Below are 22,641 nucleotides of genomic sequence, written 5' to 3' on the forward strand. Positions count from 1 at the left end.
AATTTAACTTTTTATCTTCATATAACAAATAATTTTTCTCACCATATAAGGTAACTTAACGTAATATTTAATTATAATTAATAGCATCTTTATTGAAGTGTTATATATTTTAGGACTTTTGTAAAAAAAAAAAAAAATTAATAGTATGTCAAAAATTATGTTAATTTTTTTTTAATATATGTAATAAATTTTTATAAATTTTAAAAAATAAATAATAATTAATAAATATATTTTTTATTTAAGTTATAATATTCTTGTTAGTTATTTTTTAAAAATATTTGATTTATTTATTAGAATTACAATAAATTATTTTATCCGTTTGATTGCATCAAGAGTAATTTTTAAAAAATTGTTTACTAAACATAATCTTTGCTCCTTACTAAAAATATTTATAACATAATATTTTTTTTTTAAATAATATTTTTTTAAGAAAAAAAACCCCAACAGTTTACTATAAATTTATTTCTAAACATTATATTATATATATATTTTTAGGTAATGCATTGAATATATCTTAAAATATTATATTCTTATCAAATAAATAAAAATAAATAAATAAACATACATATCTTTTACAAATTTTAACCATACCTTTGAATATTTAAAACAAATAAAATGTGAGGGAGGTAGGAATCGAACTCGGCACCCACACCTCAACATAAAACCCCTCTACTACCAACTGTGCTATAAGCCATTTTATGTAATTATTGAACCAAAATTTATATATACATATATTATATTTTTATTTTTTTATATATATAATATTAATTTTAATTTTTTCGGGGCCTTCGAAATTGTGGGGCCTGGGGCCAAGGCCCCGGCTGCCCCACCCTCTGGCCGGCCATGGGTGAAATCAAATTATTTGGATGCAAAAAGCTTGACAGTCGATTGATATAATAAAATAATCACTCAAGTACAAATCATTATATTTTATTTTCAAGCACTTTGCATAGTAATTTTTCCAATCACGATCGACCATGCTACCATACAACACACTACTATATTATAGTTATAATTATAGTATAATATATAAATATATTTTTGTTACATCATAATTGTGTGGTTCATAATTAATCTCAAACTTCATGAGTAGCTGCAGCCGTTGGATGCCATGATCTTGATGTTGCTTCAGCTCGAAAGTCAACTTTAGAAGGTGGCATTCCCACAAACAATACCTCCTTAATGTTACCACAAACTCCCTTATCATATGGGCTCTTGGAACCCACAAATCTCTGCCTAAAATTCTCATAAGCAGTCTACACACATAAACAAACAATTAGCACATAAAACTCCATTTTAACAATAAGTGAATTTGATCAAAAAAGAAAGCCAACCTGGTTTGTTGATATAAGGTACAAGTGAAATATGGCTAGACCAGTCAAGAACATGATTGCAGCAACGGTAAACAAGACCAAAGCAAGAGTTTCAGGGCAGATCCTCACCAACCCAAATAGATTACTCCCATTTTTCACAACTTTTTGGTGAATTCTCCAGCAGGAAAAGTATAATACATAGATAAAGAAAGACAAAGCTGATATTATAAATGTTAGGTAGAATCTGTAATTTCTCTGCACCCACAGAAAAAAACAGCAAAATCAATATCAGAAACTCTAATAAGTTGTTAAAATTGACTTCAATTAAGATTGAATTGACTATTGAGGCATACCAGTGCAATACACTGACCAATCCAAGGGCAATGATGATCGAATTTTTCGACACAATTGTCACACACAACACAGTGACAACTTCTTGGTGGCCTAAATATCTTACAAGTGCGACAATATTTAAGTTTGAGTTCCACTCCATTAACTACTACAATCTTCTTTTTTCTGACTCCACTTCTACTATTACTACTACTACTTAATTCTTCTTCCATTTGATCTTCTTGGCTTCTGGGAATAATACCAGGATCAATTGAACTTACTAGGATCAAATTCCCAAGAACCTGTATTATTTTTATTAAATGTGTAACATAAAATTTATTAGGAATACTATTGGTACAAGATAATTATTAAGGATGATATCGAGAGGGAGAGCAAGGGACTAACAAGTAAAGTTAGTATCTCTGAGATTGTGATTATGAGATTGGAACGATGATTTGGTAGATCTTCTCCAATATAAACACAAAAAATCCAACCACACAGAATTATGGAAACTGTTGTTAGGAGCAACCCTTTTGGATCAGGGCCACACACTAGTCGTCCATGGAAGAAAAACACCTACAAAATATACATGTACGTATGTTGTCACTATATATATATATATATATATGAATTTAAATGTATATATATATATATTCCATTTAACTCAAACATGATTATAGACTAGTCACATATAAGTTTACATTTTTTCCTGGCCAAACTTGGTAGATCCGTGTGGTTTCCAAGTTTTCTCCGCGGTTATAATGTAGACACTGATCCTCAAAAACCCTTTTAATAGAAAAGAACACTTGTCTCAATTTAATCATAATTTTTGGACCTTTTGTGTTGACATGTTGTTGGTGATCAATTTCAGGAGAGTTGGCTTCTCTATCGTCCTTCTTAATGCTGCTTGGGGTATATTTAAACTGTTCATGTTGTGAATAGGGAATAACAACTGATTCTGCTTTAATTTCCATCTTGGTTTTTTCTACTACAAATTGTGGATTGGGAGAAGCCATTAAATTGGATTAACTTGACAACCTATAGTAATGTACCAGAACATATGTTCTTTCAATCTTTTCCTTGGAAGACCGTAAAAGCGGTTACTCTGGCGCCAAATGATCGAACAAAGGGAAAATGGAAAAGCGGTTACTAACTGGACTCCATCATGGGCTGTGGCCTCTGGCTTTGGAGCCTAAAGTGCCCACCGATTTTGAAGCCCAAAACATATAGAGAGATTTTTTTTTTGGGAAATTTAGATGGTATACTAATTTTTGTTATTTTTTTACAAAAATACTGCCAGACGGTATTTTTTACTTTTTTACTGTATTTTTTTATAAGTTTCATACTGTAGTATATAGAGTTGTTTTCACTGATATTTTTTAGTTGTTTTGAGTTGTTCTGCTTTGTGTTTTACTGGTATTTTATAAAAACACAGTATTTTTAGAAAGATTTTCGTGTGACAGTACTTTTGTAAAAGTTAACCCAAATTCTAGTATTTTTGTAAGTTTCCCTTCTTCTTTTTTTGAGGAAATTAGACTCTATACCCTTTTTATATTGTCCTCTTTGATTTTTACCCTCTTTTTTAAAGTTTATTATTTTTATCTCTTTTTTTTTAAAACACTTTACCAATTTTGCCCTTGTCACTTCAATCTACTCTCCATGTGACTCCCTTATGTGGGGGTATTTTGGGTACAACACATATGAAAAGAGATATGTTTCAATTAAATATAAATTAGAGGTAGATTTGGTTAATGCATAAATAAAAAAGGCATTTTTCAATTTACTCATTTTTTTCGGCTTTTTTATTTTTACACTTCAAAACAATTTTTTTACATTTTTACGAAATTAAATAGAAACTCATATTGCAACTAACGGGGCAACTTAAATCGCAACCAAAAATCGTATAGCAACTCAAATAGAAACCACCGGAGAAACCACTTTAGAAACCAAACCGTAAATTTGAAAGAAAAAAAATTAAAAAATATTATATGGGGTAATTTTTCCTTTTTTTTTAAGATAACCGTTTGAGGTTAGAAAAAAAAAATGTTGAAAGAGAAAAGTGAAAAATTTATCCTAAGGTATCCAATCATGTTTTGTTAGAAATATATCAGAGATTATAATGGAAAAATAAAATAAAATAAATAAAAGATCAAAATAATTATAATTCTAAATAAAATATTACAAGAATAATAGATTAAATAAAGAGTTATAATCCTAAAGCACAAAATATAAATAAAGAAAAAGAGTTACAATTTAAAGTTCAACATACAAATAAATATAAACTCTATAAAAGCGTATATACATAATCTTGTATATATATGACATAGATGATATATAATATAGATGATATATAGTATATATGACATAGATGGTATATATGACATATAATATAGATGATATATAGTATACACATTAAGAAGTGTTCCATATATATATTTATATATATAAGTGTGCAGAGGAGAAGAAGAAAATAATATAAAACTAGAGAATAAAAGAACAAATACCCAAAGTGGAGATGAGGATCACCAAAAGTTTAAACAAGGTTTCTACACCTTTGTCCAAGAAAATTATTTTTCCCTCTATGAAACACTTAGGGCTTTGTAGAAATATTTTTGAGAATTATTAAGTCTTAGAACTCTCTAGCTTTGTATTTGAAAGATAGAAAGAGTATGTCTCAAATGATGAACCAAAGTCTCTATTTATAGTGTTTCGGATCACACACTTTGAAATTCAAACACCCTACACCCAAAGGTTGTTACCATTTCTTAATTAGATGTAAATGGTATTAAATAGGTAATTTAGAGGTTATGGAAGCTATTAGAAAGCATCCCCATTGTCAAGTAAGTTCAAATCATAAAGCTAAAAAAACAGCAATTGGTTACTAGTTACCAAACTTTTTAACTTTTGTAAACAACTCTCCAAAGCATTCTAAATCATTCCCACTTTATTTTATATCATTTATACACATTATAAATGATAAAATTAAATCCCCAACAACTATATTTGCATTACAGCTTTGAATTTCAAAATATTAAGTCGTGTAACCACTCTTTATACACTTAATTGGTGATAATGTGAAAGTTACAAAATGTAAAAAACTCCACCTCTTATGTTACAATTTATGTAACTCTGAATCACATTATATAGTGATTATAACATGTATGTAACTCTCAATCACATTATATATTATACTCATGTATAATATATCATAATTTTAATATTAAATATCATATTATTTAATAAATAATATAACATTCTCCCACTAAATAAAAATTTTGATACCTCATTGTAACACTTTATTTAATCAATCAAGTATCTCATATATCCTCCACTTTGATTGAAGAAATCAACACTCTCTATAGAGTATAGAGTCCTTGCTCAAGTGCATATGATTAAGTAATTTTCAACTTGAACTTAACCATAGTGTAATCATCTCAAATTTTATTGAAAATTTTGGTTGACAAAGCATTGAGCCAGCTTTTCTTTATAATAAAACGGTGATGACACACACACATTTGCTAGATTCACCCAAGACCTCATGTCTCGCTTTGCACCGTTAATGGTCTTGTGCACATTCCATTCGTTGACCTTTTTGAGAAAATATACTCCCTATTTCTCATTTAGGAGAAATGGCTATAGCAGAGTTTCTGTTATTCATATTAGCAGCTACTCTAGGAGGAATGTTTTTATGCGGTGCTAACGATTCAATAACTATCTTTGTAGTTTCAGAACGCTTCAGTTTATGCTCCCACCTATTATCTGGATATACCAAGAAAGATGTACGGTTTAATGAGGCTAGACCCTTAGGTCAATATAGGTAGAATTCTTACAGTATTTATTACAAAAATACTTATTTTTCAAAAACTGAATTCTGTTGAAGACTTTTAAAAGTCTAACCCTCAAATTGGTACTAACCTATTTCTCCTTTTACTTAAACCTTTAGCTACTAACCTAGCTTTAAAGGTTCACATATCAGTGTGTTATTTCTTCCTAAATATCCACTTACACTCAATTATTTTGCATCTTTGTGGAAGATCTACAGGGCCAGTCTTGAGAATATATGGTCCTAAGATGAATTAGATTTTGGGGCCCTCAAAAATATATATAAAAAAAATATATATAAAAAAAATATTGAAAAGAGTGTTATAAGATTCGAACCCATGACGTTGTATAATATGTCATACACCTTAACCAACTAAGCTATGAATATTTATTGTTTATAATACACTTGATTTTACTTAAATAAAAGCCTAATAATTTTTTTTATTATTTTTATTTTTGGGCTCTCAAAAGGTGTGGGCCCTAAGCACGGGCCTAGCCCGCCTATGCCTAGGGTCGGCCCTAGCTAAATCCACAATATCATAGGTGTCATTGGCGAGAATTGAGTCCATCTCATCATCAACCGCTTGTCTCCAAAATACACTATCTCTGAATTGCATGGCTTTTAAAAAAGTCTTAGGATCATCCTCAATAAGAATTATTAAAGGAATTTTCCTTATTACTTCTTCTCTAGTCCCTTCTACCACGTAGAAAGAAATTAGTTGAGAATTTATTTTATCCTTATTTAGACTTTTCTCTTTTCTCACCCTTTGACCTCTCCTAGGTTCAATGGGTTGTTCTACAACTTTAGCAGTGTTCTCCTCTTGAGATCCTCTTTTAGAAGTAGAAGCTAGAGAATTATTTTCATATAAAATATTCTCACATAGAGGTATGAAACTTTGAGAATTGTTCTCATACAACTTATTCTCAAAAAATTCTACTTTTCTAGATTCAATTACAACATTAGATTTTACATCTAATAGCCTATATATATGCCTTACTATTGGCATAACCAACAAATGCACATTTTATGGCCCTTGAACCCAACTTGGTTTTATTTAGTTCGATCTTCTTACATTAAGCAAGACAACCCCACATTTTGAAGTAACCAATATTAGAAGTAACCAATATTTGATTTATGGCAAAATTAATTTTGGCCGCTCAATTAATTTATTTTAATTATTTTATTTAATAAGATAAATTAAAATAAATGATAATTATTTTTTCATTATTTAAATTAAAAGATAATATAAAATAAAATGATATAATTGAATTATGTTATTCAAATATATGATATTCATTTTGAATTTTAATTAAAATAATATTATCTTTTTATTTTATAGGATTAAAAAGATTTTAATTATTATATATATAATGATTTACATAATAGTGAAAGTATGTAACACTGAGAGATACAATTTTGGGATTGAAAAATAAGAAAGTGAAAAGTCTCTCTCTCTCTCTCTCTCTCTCTCTCTCTCTCTCTCTCTCTCTCAAGCAACTATCTTTCTTTATAGAGAATTGGCATTTTTCCTAATCTTCATTACAGTGTCTTATAAGTTGAGAATACACTCTAATAAAAAAAATTTATCCATTTCATTAAATTTATAACTCCATTCTTATCCTAAGTGTTGAGGCTGATCTGGAAGATCTAGTTCATCAAGCTCATATAGCTTTGGATTGGATGATCGAACAATTATACCAAAAGATATAAGGATCATTGATAGGCATCAAGAGGTAAAATCTTCACTCCAAGTAGTTAGATTTAATTTATGATATATTGTCTTGAGATTGAGGGTTTAAGGTTCATATCGGATTCAATAAATATTTTTTAAAAAAACCAATAATCTAATTTTTTGTTTGACTTTGATATGGACCCTAAAAACTAACATCATGGTTCTCACATTATTTGGGATAATATTTTCTTATAGACTCAATTAATTGATTTAACAAGTTAATTACAATTTGAAAATAAGTTATGTTTTGTTTACGGATTTTTATTTAATTTGGGTAAATTTGAGAAGAAAAGAGAAATAATAATTTATTTGTTAATTAAGATATTTTGTTAGTTTAATTAGTAAATATATTTAAATTGTATTTTTATTTGATAATTATTTTATAATTATTAAAATAAAAGTTAGTATTTAAATAATTAAATTTGATAAATGATAAAATTGGAAAAGACTTTTTTATTTCATTAAATTGAAATAAAATGGCAAAAAAATTAAGGGATTACAACACATATTAAAATTTCTAATTTTTTTATATTTTTACTGTGAGGCGGAATTATTTTAAAAAAATATTATATTTTATTTTCAAAAATACTGTGTAAGTTTTATACTGTGTGTTAAGTTTTCACAGTTATTTTGTAGTTATTCTACTATTGTTTTAATTGTTTTGTTTTGTTGTTTTATGGTTCTTTTATAAAAAGCAGTACTTTTATAAAAACAATATCTATATGACAGTAAATTTGTAAATTTTTGTCCAAAATTCAGTATTTTTGTAAAAACCCCCCAAAAATCAATTCCACGGGCTTTCCTTAGTGAATTCGGCCATGAAGGAGATTTTATGCCCATTTGTTCCGTCGGTCAAGTCGTTTCTATCAAACACTTGCCCGCTGGCCTTCGCTTCCGCCGTCCACCGTCCGCCGTCCGCCATTACCGAGTTCACTGAAGAAACCTAAGACCTCACCGAAAATGGACAGGTTAGGAGGAAAACTCAAGGTGTTGCTTTCCATCGTTTCAGTCTCAGCACTCTCAATCTTAATCATAGCAGAGTATCGAAGGCGTCGGACATTAAAGTGCCCCCGAAGTTCATGTTATTTACAAGCTGACCACAAGCCACAGTTCTCGTTCAAGCGTGTTTTAGCTGATAATTCATATTCTTTATTCAAGCATTTCAAGATCACAACTGATTCTACTACCAGTGGTACATCCTTTTTTTTTTTTTTTTTTTTCTATTTTTAATGTTTTCTTTATGAAGTAGACGGTTAAGGCTCAAGAGTAGTGCAGGAGAAATGAGTTTTCTTGTAATGTTTGTGAGGTTTTTAAACAGAAAAAAGTTTGAATTTGCATCCATATGAGGCTGAGATAACCAGCTTACTGGAATATCCAAGACTTGAAGGATTACAGTTAGTTGGTAAGAATGTTGATATGAAGATGAATGAGTCATACATTTGGGTTGATACTGAGTTGGAGTTGAAGGAGCTTGTGACCGTATTGAGTAAAGAGAAAGTCTTTGGTGTTGATACTGAGCAGCACAGCTTACGGTCCTTTCTAGGCTTTACAGCTTTGGTTCAGGTGAATGGAATATTCATTGTTTGTTAAATGCTCAAGTTTCATTGCAAATTTGTTTTTTGTTTTTATGTTGTAATTTTTTTTGGTTTGAAATTGACTAGGTATCTACTCTGAAAGAAGATTATTTGATAGACACTATTGCTCTTCATGATTTCATGGGACTTCTTCGCCCGGTGTTTGCTAATCCTAGCATTTGTAAGGTATTTTTCAGTTAAAATTGAACAATTTACTCAAGAATTCGAGGAGTGAGCTCACTACTCTTTTATATCTTGCTCTGGATCATATTTACAATCTGATCAGTAGTGAATTTTAATGGGAATGGTGATCAGGAAAGTACTTCTATTTCTTATTCATGCCATTTGGGACACATTTTAAGAAATTTTTCTTACAATTAGTTAGAAGGGGTGATTCATTTTGTCTTCCTTGCATTCCTCTTCTATAATTCCTTCATGTGATTCTTTTCCTTAAGGGGCATTTAGATGTTACGGTTGTTAATTTAAGTTGTTGTGATGTAGGTGTTTCATGGTGCAGATAATGATGTTCTTTGGCTACAAAGAGACTTTCACATATATGTTGTTAATTTATTTGACACAGCCAAGGTTAGTTCAAAATTTTGAGACTTGTCTAAATTTATTTACCATCTACCTACTTCATTATTTATACAAATACACATATGCAAATAAAATATTTATGAATTCTTCATGTTATTGTTCTCAGGCATGTGAGGTGCTGTCAAAACCACAGAAGTCACTAGCCTACCTACTGGAGTCATACTGTGGTGTAATTACAAACAAATTGTTACAGGTGTGGCCCTATTTATGTTGTTTGTTTTGCTCCTTGTTAGCCTTTCATAATGATACTTTCAATCTTGTAAATTTCTTTTTTCTTGAATTTATGTCTTCACAGGTGAATCAAGGGAGTAAATTTAAATTATTGGTTGACATTTTGGTACGCAAGGTGTAGCAACTCCAGAATACCTAAACTCACTGCTTAACCATTGTTTTATTGTATCATAGCGTGAAGACTGGAGGCAACGCCCATTGTCAATGGAAATGGTGCAATATGCTCGAACTGATGCACACTATCTATTATATATTGCGAATTGTCTAATTGCTGAACTGGAACAACAGAAAAATGGTATGACCTCAACATTTCTTTTGTAACTAGTTTCGACTCCTGTTTTTTTTAAAGTAGTTGGGGAAAGAGTAACAATTTAACATGTAGTTATATTTCCAATTATTATTATGGCTGTTGAACAAGACTAATATAGTGGTACGTTCTATGTGCTTGAGTAGTATGCATTCGCTTTTTATTTTTTCTCTCAAAGAGGAAAATTCTAGTTGACATAGACTGTACTTAATATGAGAGATTTGCATGATATCAGCTTAGATAATTTTTCATTCTTGATGAACAATGAAAATTCAGCACACATATTATTGATTGGGTCACATGCTTAGCTAATCTATTGAAAACCTTTTTGAAACCTGCATGTATGGTTCCTCATAGAATTGGAATACTAAATATATTAATGTATCAGAGAAAACTTCCACCGATGACAAATTCCATTTTGTTCTTGAGGCTAGTCGACGTTCAAACACAATGTGTATGCAACTATTCTCAAAAGAAAATGAAGCATCTCCTGGGGAATCTGCTGCTTTGTCAATATTTTCCCGCCGTCTGAATGGTCGAGGCAACTCAATAGTATCTGGTGGATTTCAGGTGGCTTCCTTGTGCAAATATAAATATTAATTGTCAGTATCATCTCATCCAGTTTTGTAATGCAGCAATGTTTTGTATGGATTTCAGGATGTGGTGAGGCGATTGTGTGCATGGAGAGATTTAATGGTAATCATTTTTATAAGTTTAGCTACAAATGATATTACTATCCTGATAAAAAAAAAAAGAGCTCCACTGGAACAAAATATTATAATGCATATGTTTATACACAATTGGAGTAAATTCTATATATTGAGCAGACATGTATTCTACCAATTTCCAGGCCCGTGTTCATGATGAGAGCTTGAGATATGTATTATCGGATCAAGCTATCATTGCTCTTGCTGATAATATTCCTACTAGTTCAAAGGATATATGTAAAGCTATTGGCGAAGCTGATATTAACGCAGATTCAAGTTTCACTTCTCTCCACCCATCTCCATCCCCTGTTGTTTACAGCCATTTAGAAAATCTTTGTGATCTACTCCAAGACAAGATAGCCTACCCTGACATTTTTCCAACAATTCTTCAAAAGTGCTTAGGTTCACATGGGAGCTGTCCGCTATCAATATTCAATTATGCCTTGTTGGTTAGTTGTAATTTGAAATTGCCATTAGTTTCCAAACAAAAAACGGTCAAAAACTCAAAGCAATTTACTCGGAAGGCTTCTCGAGCATTATTTGTTCAAAAGTTTTCTTGCAAAGCTCCAGTTTATCATAATTGTAGGATTTATGCAAACGATGGACGGCTGCTTTGTTACTGTGATCAGAAGAAGCTTGAATGGTTTGTGAACACTACTAGCCTTCTCTTTCAAATTTCCTCTCAAAAATGTTTTTTTTTGCATGATAACAAGACATTCATATTCCTTCAGGTATCTTCGTCGGGATTTAGCAAAGATGGTCGATGAAAATCCTCCTGCCATTATGCTTCTTTTTGAACCCAAGGGTCGTCCAGAAGATGAAGATAATGACTTTTATATACAAAGTAAAAAGAACATATGTGTAGGCTGTGGTGAAAGAAATCACTATTTACGCTATCGTATTATTCCCTCATGTTACAGAATGCATTTTCCTGAGCATCTGAAAAGTCACCGTTCTCATGATATTGTCCTACTTTGTGTGGACTGCCATGAAGTTGCTCATGCAACTGCTGAAAAGTATAAAAAGGTAGTTGCTAAAGAATATGGAGTTCCACTTTTTGTTCGTAAAGTGGTTGATTCAAAAGAACACCAACTTAAATGCGAGTCATTGGAAGAGGCCGGTGTTTCTCCCTTACAGTTACGAACAGCTGCGATGGCTCTTTTGCGGCATGGACCTAGGATGCCATCTGAGCGCCGTGAAGAACTGACAGGGGTACTGCTAAACTTTTATAAATTGAATATTTCAATTGTGCTTAATATATCTCTGATTGCAAATCGTTTCATGTTGCCCGATTTCCCTAGAAGTTTTGCCTGTTAATTGAGGGTTCAAGCTGCTTATTATTATTATTATTTTTCTGATCATCTATCTTAGACAATTTATTTTGTAAACTCTTTGCAGGTTGTTATGAGCTATTACGGAGGAAGAGATATTTCTCAGGATGATTTGGAAAAAGCTCTGTTAGTTGGCATGAATCCTTATGAGAGAAGACGACTTAATAAAAAGAAAGGAATTTCTTTTAACCATGCCCAAAACAGCTCCGTAACAGATATAGAGCATGAAAATAGCTCCAGTAGCATGACAACAGAAGTTAATATTTCAAATTCCTCTGATACTAAAGAAGAATGTGATTTTTCTCTGGTAAAGGATGTTGCTATACATTGCAACTCTTCATACTCTGATTTGGGAACTGACGGAAATTCCCCAACCATTGCTGAGAAGAGCTCAAACTCAAACACATACATAATTTCTGATGCAAACAACGTCAGTTGTGTAAAGGGTGATGATGATTGCGCGAATAAAAGTTTACCAAATGGAAAAGTTGACTACTGCCCTTCGAAAAGTGATGGAAGTGCACGTTCTAAACATAACTCGAAGTTGTCTTTATTAGGACATGGACCTCATGGGAAACAAGTTGTAGATTATATACTAGAAAATGAGGGGGATGAAGGTATCAGTCAGTTTTGTCAAAAATGGAGACAAGTATTTGTGGAAGCTGTTCACCCTCGTTTCTTACCTGCTGGCTGGGATATTATGCACAGGTACAACTACCTTAATGATTATAGTAGCATAAATTAGTAACTTATCCTTTTCCATATTCGTATGCACTATGCAGCATGTCCATGTACACCTTTATTATGTTGCTTCTTGGTTTTCATCCAAATTTTATTCCTGTGACAGTTGTATCTACAAGTATGTTATAGTTGCTAAATGTTTGTTTGTGTGTCCCAAGGGGTTAATTATGAGCCCTTCGTTTTTCAGTGGTAGGAGGGGCTTCGGAGAATTCAGCGTCTACAATCCTTCGAACACAGCATCTGACAGTACCAAGACTTGATGAGCTCAAATGGCATGGAGCAAAACCTGTTATAAAACTTGTGTTTTCGTGACCAAACAGAGAAATATGAACAACACGTTTTTGCTTTTCATTCTCACCTTATTTATTTTCCAAATGAAAAATGAGAAACTCCAGTTTTGGGCTACAGTTTAGTTTATCATGTTTGACATTCCCCTACGGTGAAAATTTTGTTCATGATCGTAATTACACGTTTTCTTAGTTTATAACAAGTTTCTCGTCATTTACCGATTATCTATATTATCTTGGCGTGGCTTCAAAAATGCAAATGACAAATCATTCATATTATAACGATGGATTCTGCTACTGATATTCTTTATTATAGATAAATATTGGTGGTTTCTACTACAAAAACAACTCATTCACTACCGGCTGTGATTAAACTGCTTTATTAGCTTCTCAAATTATCATGTGCATTTGCATGGGTTAGAAGCTGCTTGTAAATGAAAATTGACTAATTAAAAACCCAGTCACTGGTAATGGGTGGACAATATCTAATTAATTGAACCAAATCAATCTAATTCAATTACAAAAAAATAGATATTCAATTACAGTTAAATTCTAATTGGATTGAATCGATTATTAAATGTCGTTCTTAAAATTAAATTTTAATTCAAAATCAATCCAATTTAATTATATTTATATATATTGAAAAAATTATTTATGTATGATAAGAAGTATATTTGTTCAAAAAAAAATAAAAAAATATATATTTTAATTATATTTTTAGTAATTTTTTTTTTTTGCGTTGAATTTGTAACATTTAGTTGTTTTCTAGATTTGTTTTCATAATGTTTTGTTCTATTGTATTACTTGATAATACTGTTATTTTACTTATTTCATATTTTAATTAAATTACACAACAATTATATTTTTAGAGTTAACTAAAAGATGATATTTAATTTTTATGTATTTATTTTAATATTTGATGTTAATATAAAAAATTAAATTTATAATTAAATATTCAATTAAAGAACCGATCAAAGTCATAATTGAATTGAATAAAATTTTGAAATCTAATTAGATATAATAATTTTCTAAATTTAATTATTAATTAGATTAAATTAAATGAAGAGAAAAATGTTAAATTGGAACAGATAATTTATCTGCAAGTCTCAACAATTAACGGATATTTAAATAATAAAAGATAACCAAAAGTTTACCACAATGGATCATGAACAATTAGAAACGTCATTTTGGTATAGTTTTGAGTCAAAATAAGCAGTAGTAATAATTCAAAACAAGATTACTTCTACCCCTCTTTCATGTCGTTGAAATCCGTTCAAAAATATTCAACACCTGCCATCAAAATTGATACACAAAATCTTCTTCTTTTTTTGATTGATTCTCTGGTGTACCAAACTTTCTAAATGTTACTTTTTTATAAAAAAAAAAAAAAATAAGTTCCTAAGAAGCCGTCCAACCTACCTCAGAACTCTCTCCCCCTAACTTTCACAATAAAGAAGTCACAAAAGAATTCAATATCTTGATAAAATTTATCAAGTTATTGTCTTATTCCTGCAACAACAGCATGAGGTAAGAAAGCTTTACTTAGCCCCCAAATAAGATGGCAAAAAAGCTGTGAACTTCCACCAATCCAAGCCTTTGAAAAGCTCAAGTCTCCTGAAGATATCTGTGGGCGAAAATCAAAAGACAGCACCAACATCAGCATTGGTCCCAGCACTTCATTGTTATTATGTCAAAGATTAAACGGTAAGAACTGACCAGTTCTAGGCTCTAGCTTGTTTCCACTAAAGTAGCAACAGTTGAGATTTGTGATCGATGCCATTGAAAATAAAAGTTCCACACATGGGTACAAACTGTCTTGTTATGAGCTGTCTCGACAGTGAGGAAAAAAAACATTAATTACAATGATGTATTTGAGGAACAGCACCCCACCCACAAAACAAAATGAGAGATTGTGAGAAAACCCAAAAACCCTTCTCAGGAACATGCAAATCTAAGTGTGAGATCTAGAAAACAAAACCTTAATCACTTCTTGTGATGCGATTCCTCCAACGAAAGCAGCAACAACATGTAGCTCTGCAGCACCATATCGACATATCTCACTAATAAGGTCCTCAGTTAAGGTTGATCCATTGACACCCAAGTCACCAAGTAAGCCAACAGCAGTAGTCTTCAATCGAGATATGTCCTCATCCATGGCACTGCAGGAAAATTACCACTTTGAGCATGCAAAGCATATGTCATGAGCTATAACATTAATTTGTAAGGAGAAAAAGAGTTCACAGGCGTTGACCATTACCCATCAAACTGTCCAGGAAAACTGTTATAATTGGCAGCAAACCTATCAACAGCTCTAAGCAGAATGTAGAATCCTACTGCAACACTGCCAGAGGTATAAACAGGAAACAGACAGTTACAAGCAAGATAATTGTTCGGCTGCATTCTTTTGTTATAATTCTTTTTCCTTTCTCCCATTTGGATTGAGGGTAAACTGAGGTACACGTTAGAAATAAGCTCGTCAAAATATCAAACAAAATCAGCACGGCTGGTACAGAAGATCATAATAAAGAAGTTTAGCCATATTACTCCTACCAAGCTACCATCTTGTAAAACATTTAAATATCTATAATTCAATTCCTACCAAAGACAACTCAAATACAACAAAATCACTATCATCTCAATAATCCTATAGTTTAAAATCTATCATTGGAGTACAAGGCACTGTGACAGAACATTACGTGACAAAAGCTTAACAAGTAAAATTCACCTGTAATCTTCATCTGTTATATACTTCTGTAATTCTGACAATAATGGAGAATTAAATTCATCTTCAATAAGGCGATACCTACAGATCTACAAGGTAATAATTAGTACATAATAATTCTATACCTATATGTATATGATATACCAAATAATACACTAGATACACTACTACGTCAAGTTTCCTAATATGATGATATGGTCTACAAGTGACAACTTTGGAAAGACAGATACCAAGTATAAATTGGAATTAAGAAACATTCTATTTATTTCCCTGCACAAGAGAAACTGGATCTAGACTATTTTCAATAGCTCAACAACTTCTGTATATCATGTCAAATCATTGCAGTTAGATAAATAATTCAACAGCCAAAGCAGATAAATATACAGTGGAAACTATCATTTCCAATATAACAGCGAATATATCAAAATTCTGTTTAAGCTTCTTTTTTAAAATTATTTCCAGAATAGCGTAGGAGCCCTCAATAGGTTAGTAAAAAACTTAAAGATGTCTAGACTTTCCTCAAAAGGTTAGCACCAGTAGAAACTTCGAGGTAGGTCTATAACCTTCATCCTTAATAGTGTCCGTTTGCAGTGCAAATTATGAAATAAATGTTGAGTAGATGATGAAGTGAGATCATTTACTTACTCTTAGTTTTCTTGAATTCTTACAAAAGCTCTTTATTATTGCCTTTGAGATACTACTAGGATCTTTACCAATTTTCTTCAGAATATTCCTAACCCGTTGCTCAATAGCAAGAAAATCAGCCTCAGCCTTAGCTAGGTAGATATTCTGTAAATTCACATAACATCTGCACAGATTTAATTCAGGTTTAGTTAATGTACAGTGTATCATATCCAATAATACTCAAGTAGAGAGATGGAATAGCATCAAAATATGAAGTATATAGATTGGAGATAATTTAGGCAACTAACTCAGTTGAGGATGTCATATCTGGTATTGATCCCTCCAGGGGAGCCTCACCACCACCTTCATTTTTTATGAATTCCTGAGAAAAGAAATAAAAGACACTTCAAATCTCATAACTTTAAGAGTCCCATAAGAGATACAAAAAGATAATTAATAAACTTTTAGGACTTTAAATAAAAAAATCAACTTTGTCGGGCCCTAGATACAAAGATAATTACAACTATTTCAAAACCCAAGCCCTGCCTTTTGCAGAATAAAGACTTATTAAGAATTCCATCAACGAGGTGATTCAAGAAAAAATTATAATAACAATAGCACCAAGGAAAAGAGAGAAGGGAAATATAAGAGGGGAGGATCACAGTGAAGTCTTGAAACTAGTATTAAGTAGTGAATAAACAAGAAATAATCATGCACTGCTTGAATTTTATCACACTAAATGTGAAGCACACAACTGAAGGATGTCACACAAAATATTAGTTTAACCAACCTTCAATGCTGCCACCATTACCCAAAAGTCTGACGAATTAATATTAACTTCAGCAGACTTATCATCAATTATCTGTCGTAAATCTGAACCTGGGATGTAAAAGTAAATTTAGCCACCTAATTAACAAAATTGGTTTTGGATTATAACTTATTGTGGTCGACAAATTAGAAATGAAAAATCAAGAAAATGTTTTCCAGGTCCACATAACAACTTGAGAAACATGAAGAAACCTAGGAACAAAAAGTGGAGAAGACCCTCGTCATGCTTTTTTGAAAAAAAAAAATAAGGAAAAAGAAAAATAAGTTTGGACCTTGTAAGTTAAATAATGAATAAGCATATGCTTTTTAACCTCTAATTTCGTATTGTATATAATTAACGGCATATGGAATTCCATACTATGCTAATATACATTTTCCTAATCATATCCTCATGGAGTGCAATATTATTACCCAGCATGACATATGAAACGAGTTTATATGTAAATTAGACTAAAAATGACAATCAGGATCAAAAATTAAAACTCACTAATTCCTCGCGGAGCAAAAACTTTAAAGGAGGCCTCGATAGCCTCCTTGTAGTTATCTTCATCTGCTGCAGTCATTTTAGCTTTGAGAAGCTCCTAAAACATTTGGTAGCTGAAATAAATTACATACTGTGAAGCAATTAAAAGAGCGCCAAGTAACAGAATGTATAAATCAAGCAGTTAAACCTTGAATTCTTTTTTCTCTTCTCTGGTTGAAGGAAGAGAACCGCCATGCTTATTGGCCCACTCTAGTGCCATTTTCACGAGAATGACTACATACGGTATGTGTTTGTGAACAACAGGATCCAACACATCTAGATCAATGGATTCTGCAAACCTAGTATAAGTAAATTTGCAGTCAGTATCTAAAACAAGGAATAAATTGCAATTATAAATGTATGTAACTAAAAAATGTAATGCATACTTCCATGTACAAGATATAGGCCCAAAAAGCAACAAATAGGGATCACTTGGAAATTATTGTTTTGGCCATCAAAAGAAACAAAAATTAAAGAGCCAATCCCCACCCCACCCTAAAATGTCAAGCTCAAGCCATACCTCTTAAGCTCAGGCCATGGGTTATTTAACCGAAGGTCATCTAGAAAATGATCAGGCTTAGATTCAATAATAGTATGCTCCTGCCAGCAACATAACAAACATTAAAGATTGCATTTCATTATACTTAAAACTTGGTATGCTCATTTCAACATCAAGTAATATTTTCCTTTTAATCATTAAATCTAGAAAACATCAATGACAACAAAGCTCTAGATAAACCTTGTTATGTCATTGCCATGTTCTGTGGCACTGAGTGTGATTATAGAAAAAGTGTTTCAATTCACTTGTTACAACAGCAAAATACAGAACAACCTAAAATATAACTGTACAAATTACCTTCACACTAATTCGAACTAACCCCGTTAGGCCATAGGAGCGAGCAAAAACCAACATTACATTTGCCTCCCGACAAATTCTATCAAGCTTTATCATCGAATCCTCCACTAGCTGAATGTAAAGTAAAAGAAACTCCGTAAAACACACTAATGATTAGAAATTTAACAATTTGAAACCACAATTTGAATAAGCATCCTACATGAGCACTGAGACACAGTGAGTGAGATATAAAAAAAATGTATATTCTTAGAGATAAGCTTGGCTCTATTTCAGATATATGTACTCACTATTAATAGCATGTAAAAATAAAAAACATCACTCCATACCTGAGTGGCCACAACCAAGGTGAACTGAGAAAAAAAAGATGGATTTGTCTCAATTAGCGCCTCCGGATACTCTTCTATGAACTTGGCCTTAACAGCATCATTAAGCTCTTGAAGAAATGCACACACACTTTTTGCCTTTGATTGTCCAACGCACGATTCATCAACTAACAAGACCCAACTAAAATGAGGACAAACTCAACAGTAACCAAATGCAACGACACCATGAAATACATACCCATAAAGTTATTTCCAAGGTCACCAACTTCAACCTTAGAACCATCCACTACAGTGATGCTACCAACCCCACCAAGGACAAGATTTTTTAGTGTTTCAGAGCCCGTGGGGCCACAATTAAGCAGACATATACTGGCTTTCTCAAGAGCAGTCTGCCCCTGTTCACCCCATATTCTGCAATTTTCAATTTTAGATGGAAAATTTACATAACGGCAAAAGATATAGAAATCTCATTTTGCTTAAGAAAAACCAAGCGTATCACACATTGCAGTATATACATAAAATACCACATCTAGAGCTTACGATCAGATATACGTAATACTAAGTACTAACTCAGTCAAACACAAAATCTAACTCGAGATAAGATGTTAGTGACACAGTTACCCAATTATAAAGATATCAATATCTATTCCTACAGCTGTAAAATACACACACTAACAAAGCAAGCACAATACATACAAATGCTTGCTTAATCGTTCTTCTCAGTCCACCCCTAACATGAAAAATCCAGATGACGCAGGAAGTTTAAGTAAAACAAATTAGTGTCCTCCTTATACTACCTAGTTCTAGGGAAAACTCAAACTTAAGATTCCTCTAAACGTCAACAGGAAAACCCTAACAGGCAATGAAATTTGCTTCGGACTCAAAATTTCAAGACAAAACTTCAAATTCCCGGAAATATTAAAAAATAAAAAATATGAAATTCTTGGAGAGAAAGAGGAAGTACGCAAAGCCCAGTCAAAAATAGGAAGAAAAATGCTAATACACGCTCAAAAAATACATCGCTAAATACATGAAGCTTAAGAGCAGAATTTGGAGTTAAAAGATGCTATGGAGTTGGGGAAAATTAGTTAAATTCTGAGAGAGAGAGAGAGAGAGAGAGAGAGAGAGAGAGAGAGAGAGAGGGAGCACACCTGAGCTGACGATCGTACTTGGTTTTGGGTTCAACCATTTCCGATTCTGAAGTAAAGATTTGGGATGTGCTTCCGTTGGGTCAGTCACTTTATATATATAAATGTGTGAGTGAGTGTGTGTCTCCGTGGTTTTCCTAAACTTCGCTTCTTGGCTACGCCGATAGTAGTGCAAGCGTTCTGGACCAGACCAGATTTAAGTGAAACTAGTAAACTACCAATATACATATAAAATAAAATTGACCAAAATACCCAAAAAAAAAAAAAAAAAAAAAAAACTCAAAAAAAAAAACTTTTATTTTTTTTTTATAAGACAAATTCTAAATTTTGTTTTTTGAAAGAATAAATCAATTTTTTTAAATACTCTTCAGTAATAATAATCAGACTTTAATATACAACAATGATAAAAGATCAATTCATCTAAATCATATTAAGAGAAAAGGTTCGTTTTATAGAAAAATAAATAAATAAAAAACAAATAATAGTTTTCTAAAAAAAAATGAATTTAATATGTTGTCAATTTTGAGATGTGATCGACCCTCTTTGTAGTAACATACTAACATGGTTAATTTAGAAACACAGATATTTTTTAATATCTAAGCAGAAACGCATAGTTGGTTTTTGTAGCTATGAAAGAAAAACTGTATTATTTGTTTAATGCAATTTTGGACAAAGATAGATTTCAGCAAAAAAAAAAAAAATGGATAAAGATAGCGCACTGTCTTGATGGAACAATTTGGTAACATCAAAGAACAAGCAAGCATTCATTAGAATAGTAACTAGTCGTATAGATAATGCAATTGCAATTTGCAAATAAATAATCAAAGCAGCAGAAAAAAATTATACATACGTTTGAGTCTACGTTTATTTTAACAAAAATACTCAATTTTTCTCATTATTATGTCCTTTTCTTCAAAAAGTATTAGATTCATTTACTTATAAGATGGTAGGTAAGTGTTACTAATAACCATCATTATTACAGACCATTACAAATGCTAATAACTATAGCAATTACAAAGATGAATGAAACGGCTATATTAATTAACCATTTCATACTATTACTTGTTGTATGTTTGCATTCCTTTTCCTCCTTGATATTGTTAACTTATCATATTGTAACTATACTAGGCTTTAAATAATTGTATATCAAAAGTCCACATCCTGTTAGAAATTGATTTTAAGACCAAAAAAAGAAAAGAAAACAAAAGAACTCCATGCTTAACTTTTATTCATCGGCAACATGCCTTAGTTGAGCCATAACTAATGCTCAAATTAGTATTTAAATGTCGGCACATAGACTGAGCTTCACCGTTGTAGTCATTTCACTGTTAAAATTGGAAAACTCACCACAAGTCCACAACATCCCAAAATCAAATAATATTGATTACAAAATGGAAAAAACTAAAAACACATCATTTATATTAAACAAGACTAGTGGTAATGAGCACCACAACTAATACAGCAACTGATAGAAGTACATGTGGGTTAAGTTCTATTACACCCACTTTATTAGTATGATGATCTCTTTCAACATTTTCCAAAATTTAAAAGCAGATTTCTAAGGCCTATTGACAGTCACTGATACAATAATCACCTCTTATAGCACCCAAAAGTAAGTTCGTGTTCATTGATGTATCGCTATTTATGATTTGTTTCTTCTTAAACTGTTCCATTCAAGTCCATAAATCTTAAAAACCATTTACCTTCCGTTTCGAACCTCTATAACATCCAAACACGTAGGACTTTTTTCAAACCAACTGCTTTAGGAATTTTGTCATTGAGCTGGAATTATGCCCGCTTATTATCAAAGGATCTAATTTGATTGGAGCGTTATCCAAACTGCTGCCGGAAAGAAAAGCTGAAAGAGAAAACACATCAATGTTTTCTAAAAAAGAATCAATGACCAACAATGAAGCACAACATAATTAGAAAATCATAACTGAAAGATGCTATCATCACACTGAGATTAAACAGAAATGAAGTTCCAGCTTTAAATGCAAGTCCTTCCACAAAGTATTGGGTCTATTGGCAAAAGCAGAACAAACAAAGATTGCATTGGCACAATTGGTTAAAGCATTCATCAACGCATGCAAATTCAAGCGAAAGAATACCATTGTAAGAACACAAAGGTTAAAAACATCTCACGATATACCAAAGACTTGAGAAAACACAAGGAGCTTTGACAGGATTATTCAATAGCTGCAAAATTCCTTCTATTTTAAAAAAGTGTGGTAGTTCATGGCATTAGTACCAACTAACTAAAGAACGTCACTAAAAGCTTGCAAACTGGAAAGGCCTTCCACAGTACCTACCACCATTTATTGAATCAGGGTCTGCATTGGAATAGCAGCATATAGCTTCCAAAATGACAACACTCGTTTGATATAGTCAGCAGTCCAAATATCCAGGAAAACACAGCCTAGTTATATCCTACAAAACCTATCCCTCATAATCAAACCTAAAACGTCTTAACAAAAATATCCCTCATAATCAAACATAAAACAATTTGGCCAAAGGTGCAAAATTAACAACTACTATGAGTGATCACTAACAAAGCATATAAAATACTTCCAAGTCACATAACATCAAAAAACGGATAGAACAAGCACCACCACACTAAACGATATCAATAATCATAACCATC

At 31.8% G+C, this 22,641-nt stretch overlaps 3 protein-coding genes across 5 annotated transcripts; 1 reads left to right on the forward strand and 2 right to left on the reverse strand.

Moving 5' to 3' along the window:
- Positions 1–542: 542 nt before the first annotated feature.
- Positions 543–3,062, reverse strand: LOC115699044 (probable protein S-acyltransferase 7). The gene is made up of 5 exons (XM_030626252.2): positions 2,345–3,062; positions 2,049–2,219; positions 1,667–1,945; positions 1,335–1,568; positions 543–1,256 (listed from the first exon to the last, which is right to left on the reverse strand). The coding sequence occupies exons 1-5, from the start codon at positions 2,657–2,659 to the stop codon at positions 1,077–1,079; spliced, it is 1,179 nt and encodes a 392-aa protein (XP_030482112.2). The 5' UTR covers positions 2,660–3,062; the 3' UTR covers positions 543–1,076.
- Positions 3,063–7,942: 4,880 nt separating this feature from the next.
- Positions 7,943–13,198, forward strand: LOC115701141 (protein RRP6-like 3). 3 transcript variants are annotated; one of them, XM_061102957.1, is made up of 12 exons: positions 7,943–8,390; positions 8,517–8,761; positions 8,860–8,958; positions 9,274–9,357; positions 9,476–9,562; positions 9,775–9,895; positions 10,296–10,477; positions 10,565–10,603; positions 10,758–11,257; positions 11,346–11,826; positions 12,013–12,657; positions 12,836–13,198. In XM_061102957.1, the coding sequence occupies exons 1-12, from the start codon at positions 8,159–8,161 to the stop codon at positions 12,944–12,946; spliced, it is 2,826 nt and encodes a 941-aa protein (XP_060958940.1). In that variant the 5' UTR covers positions 7,943–8,158; the 3' UTR covers positions 12,947–13,198. The 3 variants fall into 3 exon arrangements, with proteins under 3 accessions (XP_060958940.1, XP_030484707.2, XP_030484706.2); XM_030628847.2 differs by having other exon boundaries at positions 7,944–8,390; positions 12,013–12,653; positions 12,845–13,198; XM_030628846.2 differs by having other exon boundaries at positions 7,947–8,390; positions 12,013–12,653; positions 12,874–13,198.
- Positions 13,199–14,139: 941 nt separating this feature from the next.
- Positions 14,140–20,198, reverse strand: LOC115699714 (NEDD8-activating enzyme E1 regulatory subunit AXR1). Its single transcript, XM_030627241.2, has 15 exons — positions 20,001–20,198; positions 19,088–19,260; positions 18,853–19,016; positions 18,527–18,637; positions 18,191–18,270; positions 17,819–17,969; positions 17,635–17,728; positions 17,110–17,198; positions 16,628–16,701; positions 16,341–16,503; positions 15,699–15,784; positions 15,231–15,314; positions 14,952–15,132; positions 14,690–14,799; positions 14,140–14,597 (listed from the first exon to the last, which is right to left on the reverse strand). The coding sequence occupies exons 1-14, from the start codon at positions 20,036–20,038 to the stop codon at positions 14,716–14,718; spliced, it is 1,572 nt and encodes a 523-aa protein (XP_030483101.2). The 5' UTR covers positions 20,039–20,198; the 3' UTR covers positions 14,140–14,597; positions 14,690–14,715.
- Positions 20,199–22,641: the final 2,443 nt, after the last annotated feature.

Source organism: Cannabis sativa, chromosome 8 (genome assembly GCF_029168945.1).
Source record: "Cannabis sativa cultivar Pink pepper isolate KNU-18-1 chromosome 8, ASM2916894v1, whole genome shotgun sequence".
NCBI classification, from domain to species: domain Eukaryota; kingdom Viridiplantae; phylum Streptophyta; class Magnoliopsida; order Rosales; family Cannabaceae; genus Cannabis; species Cannabis sativa.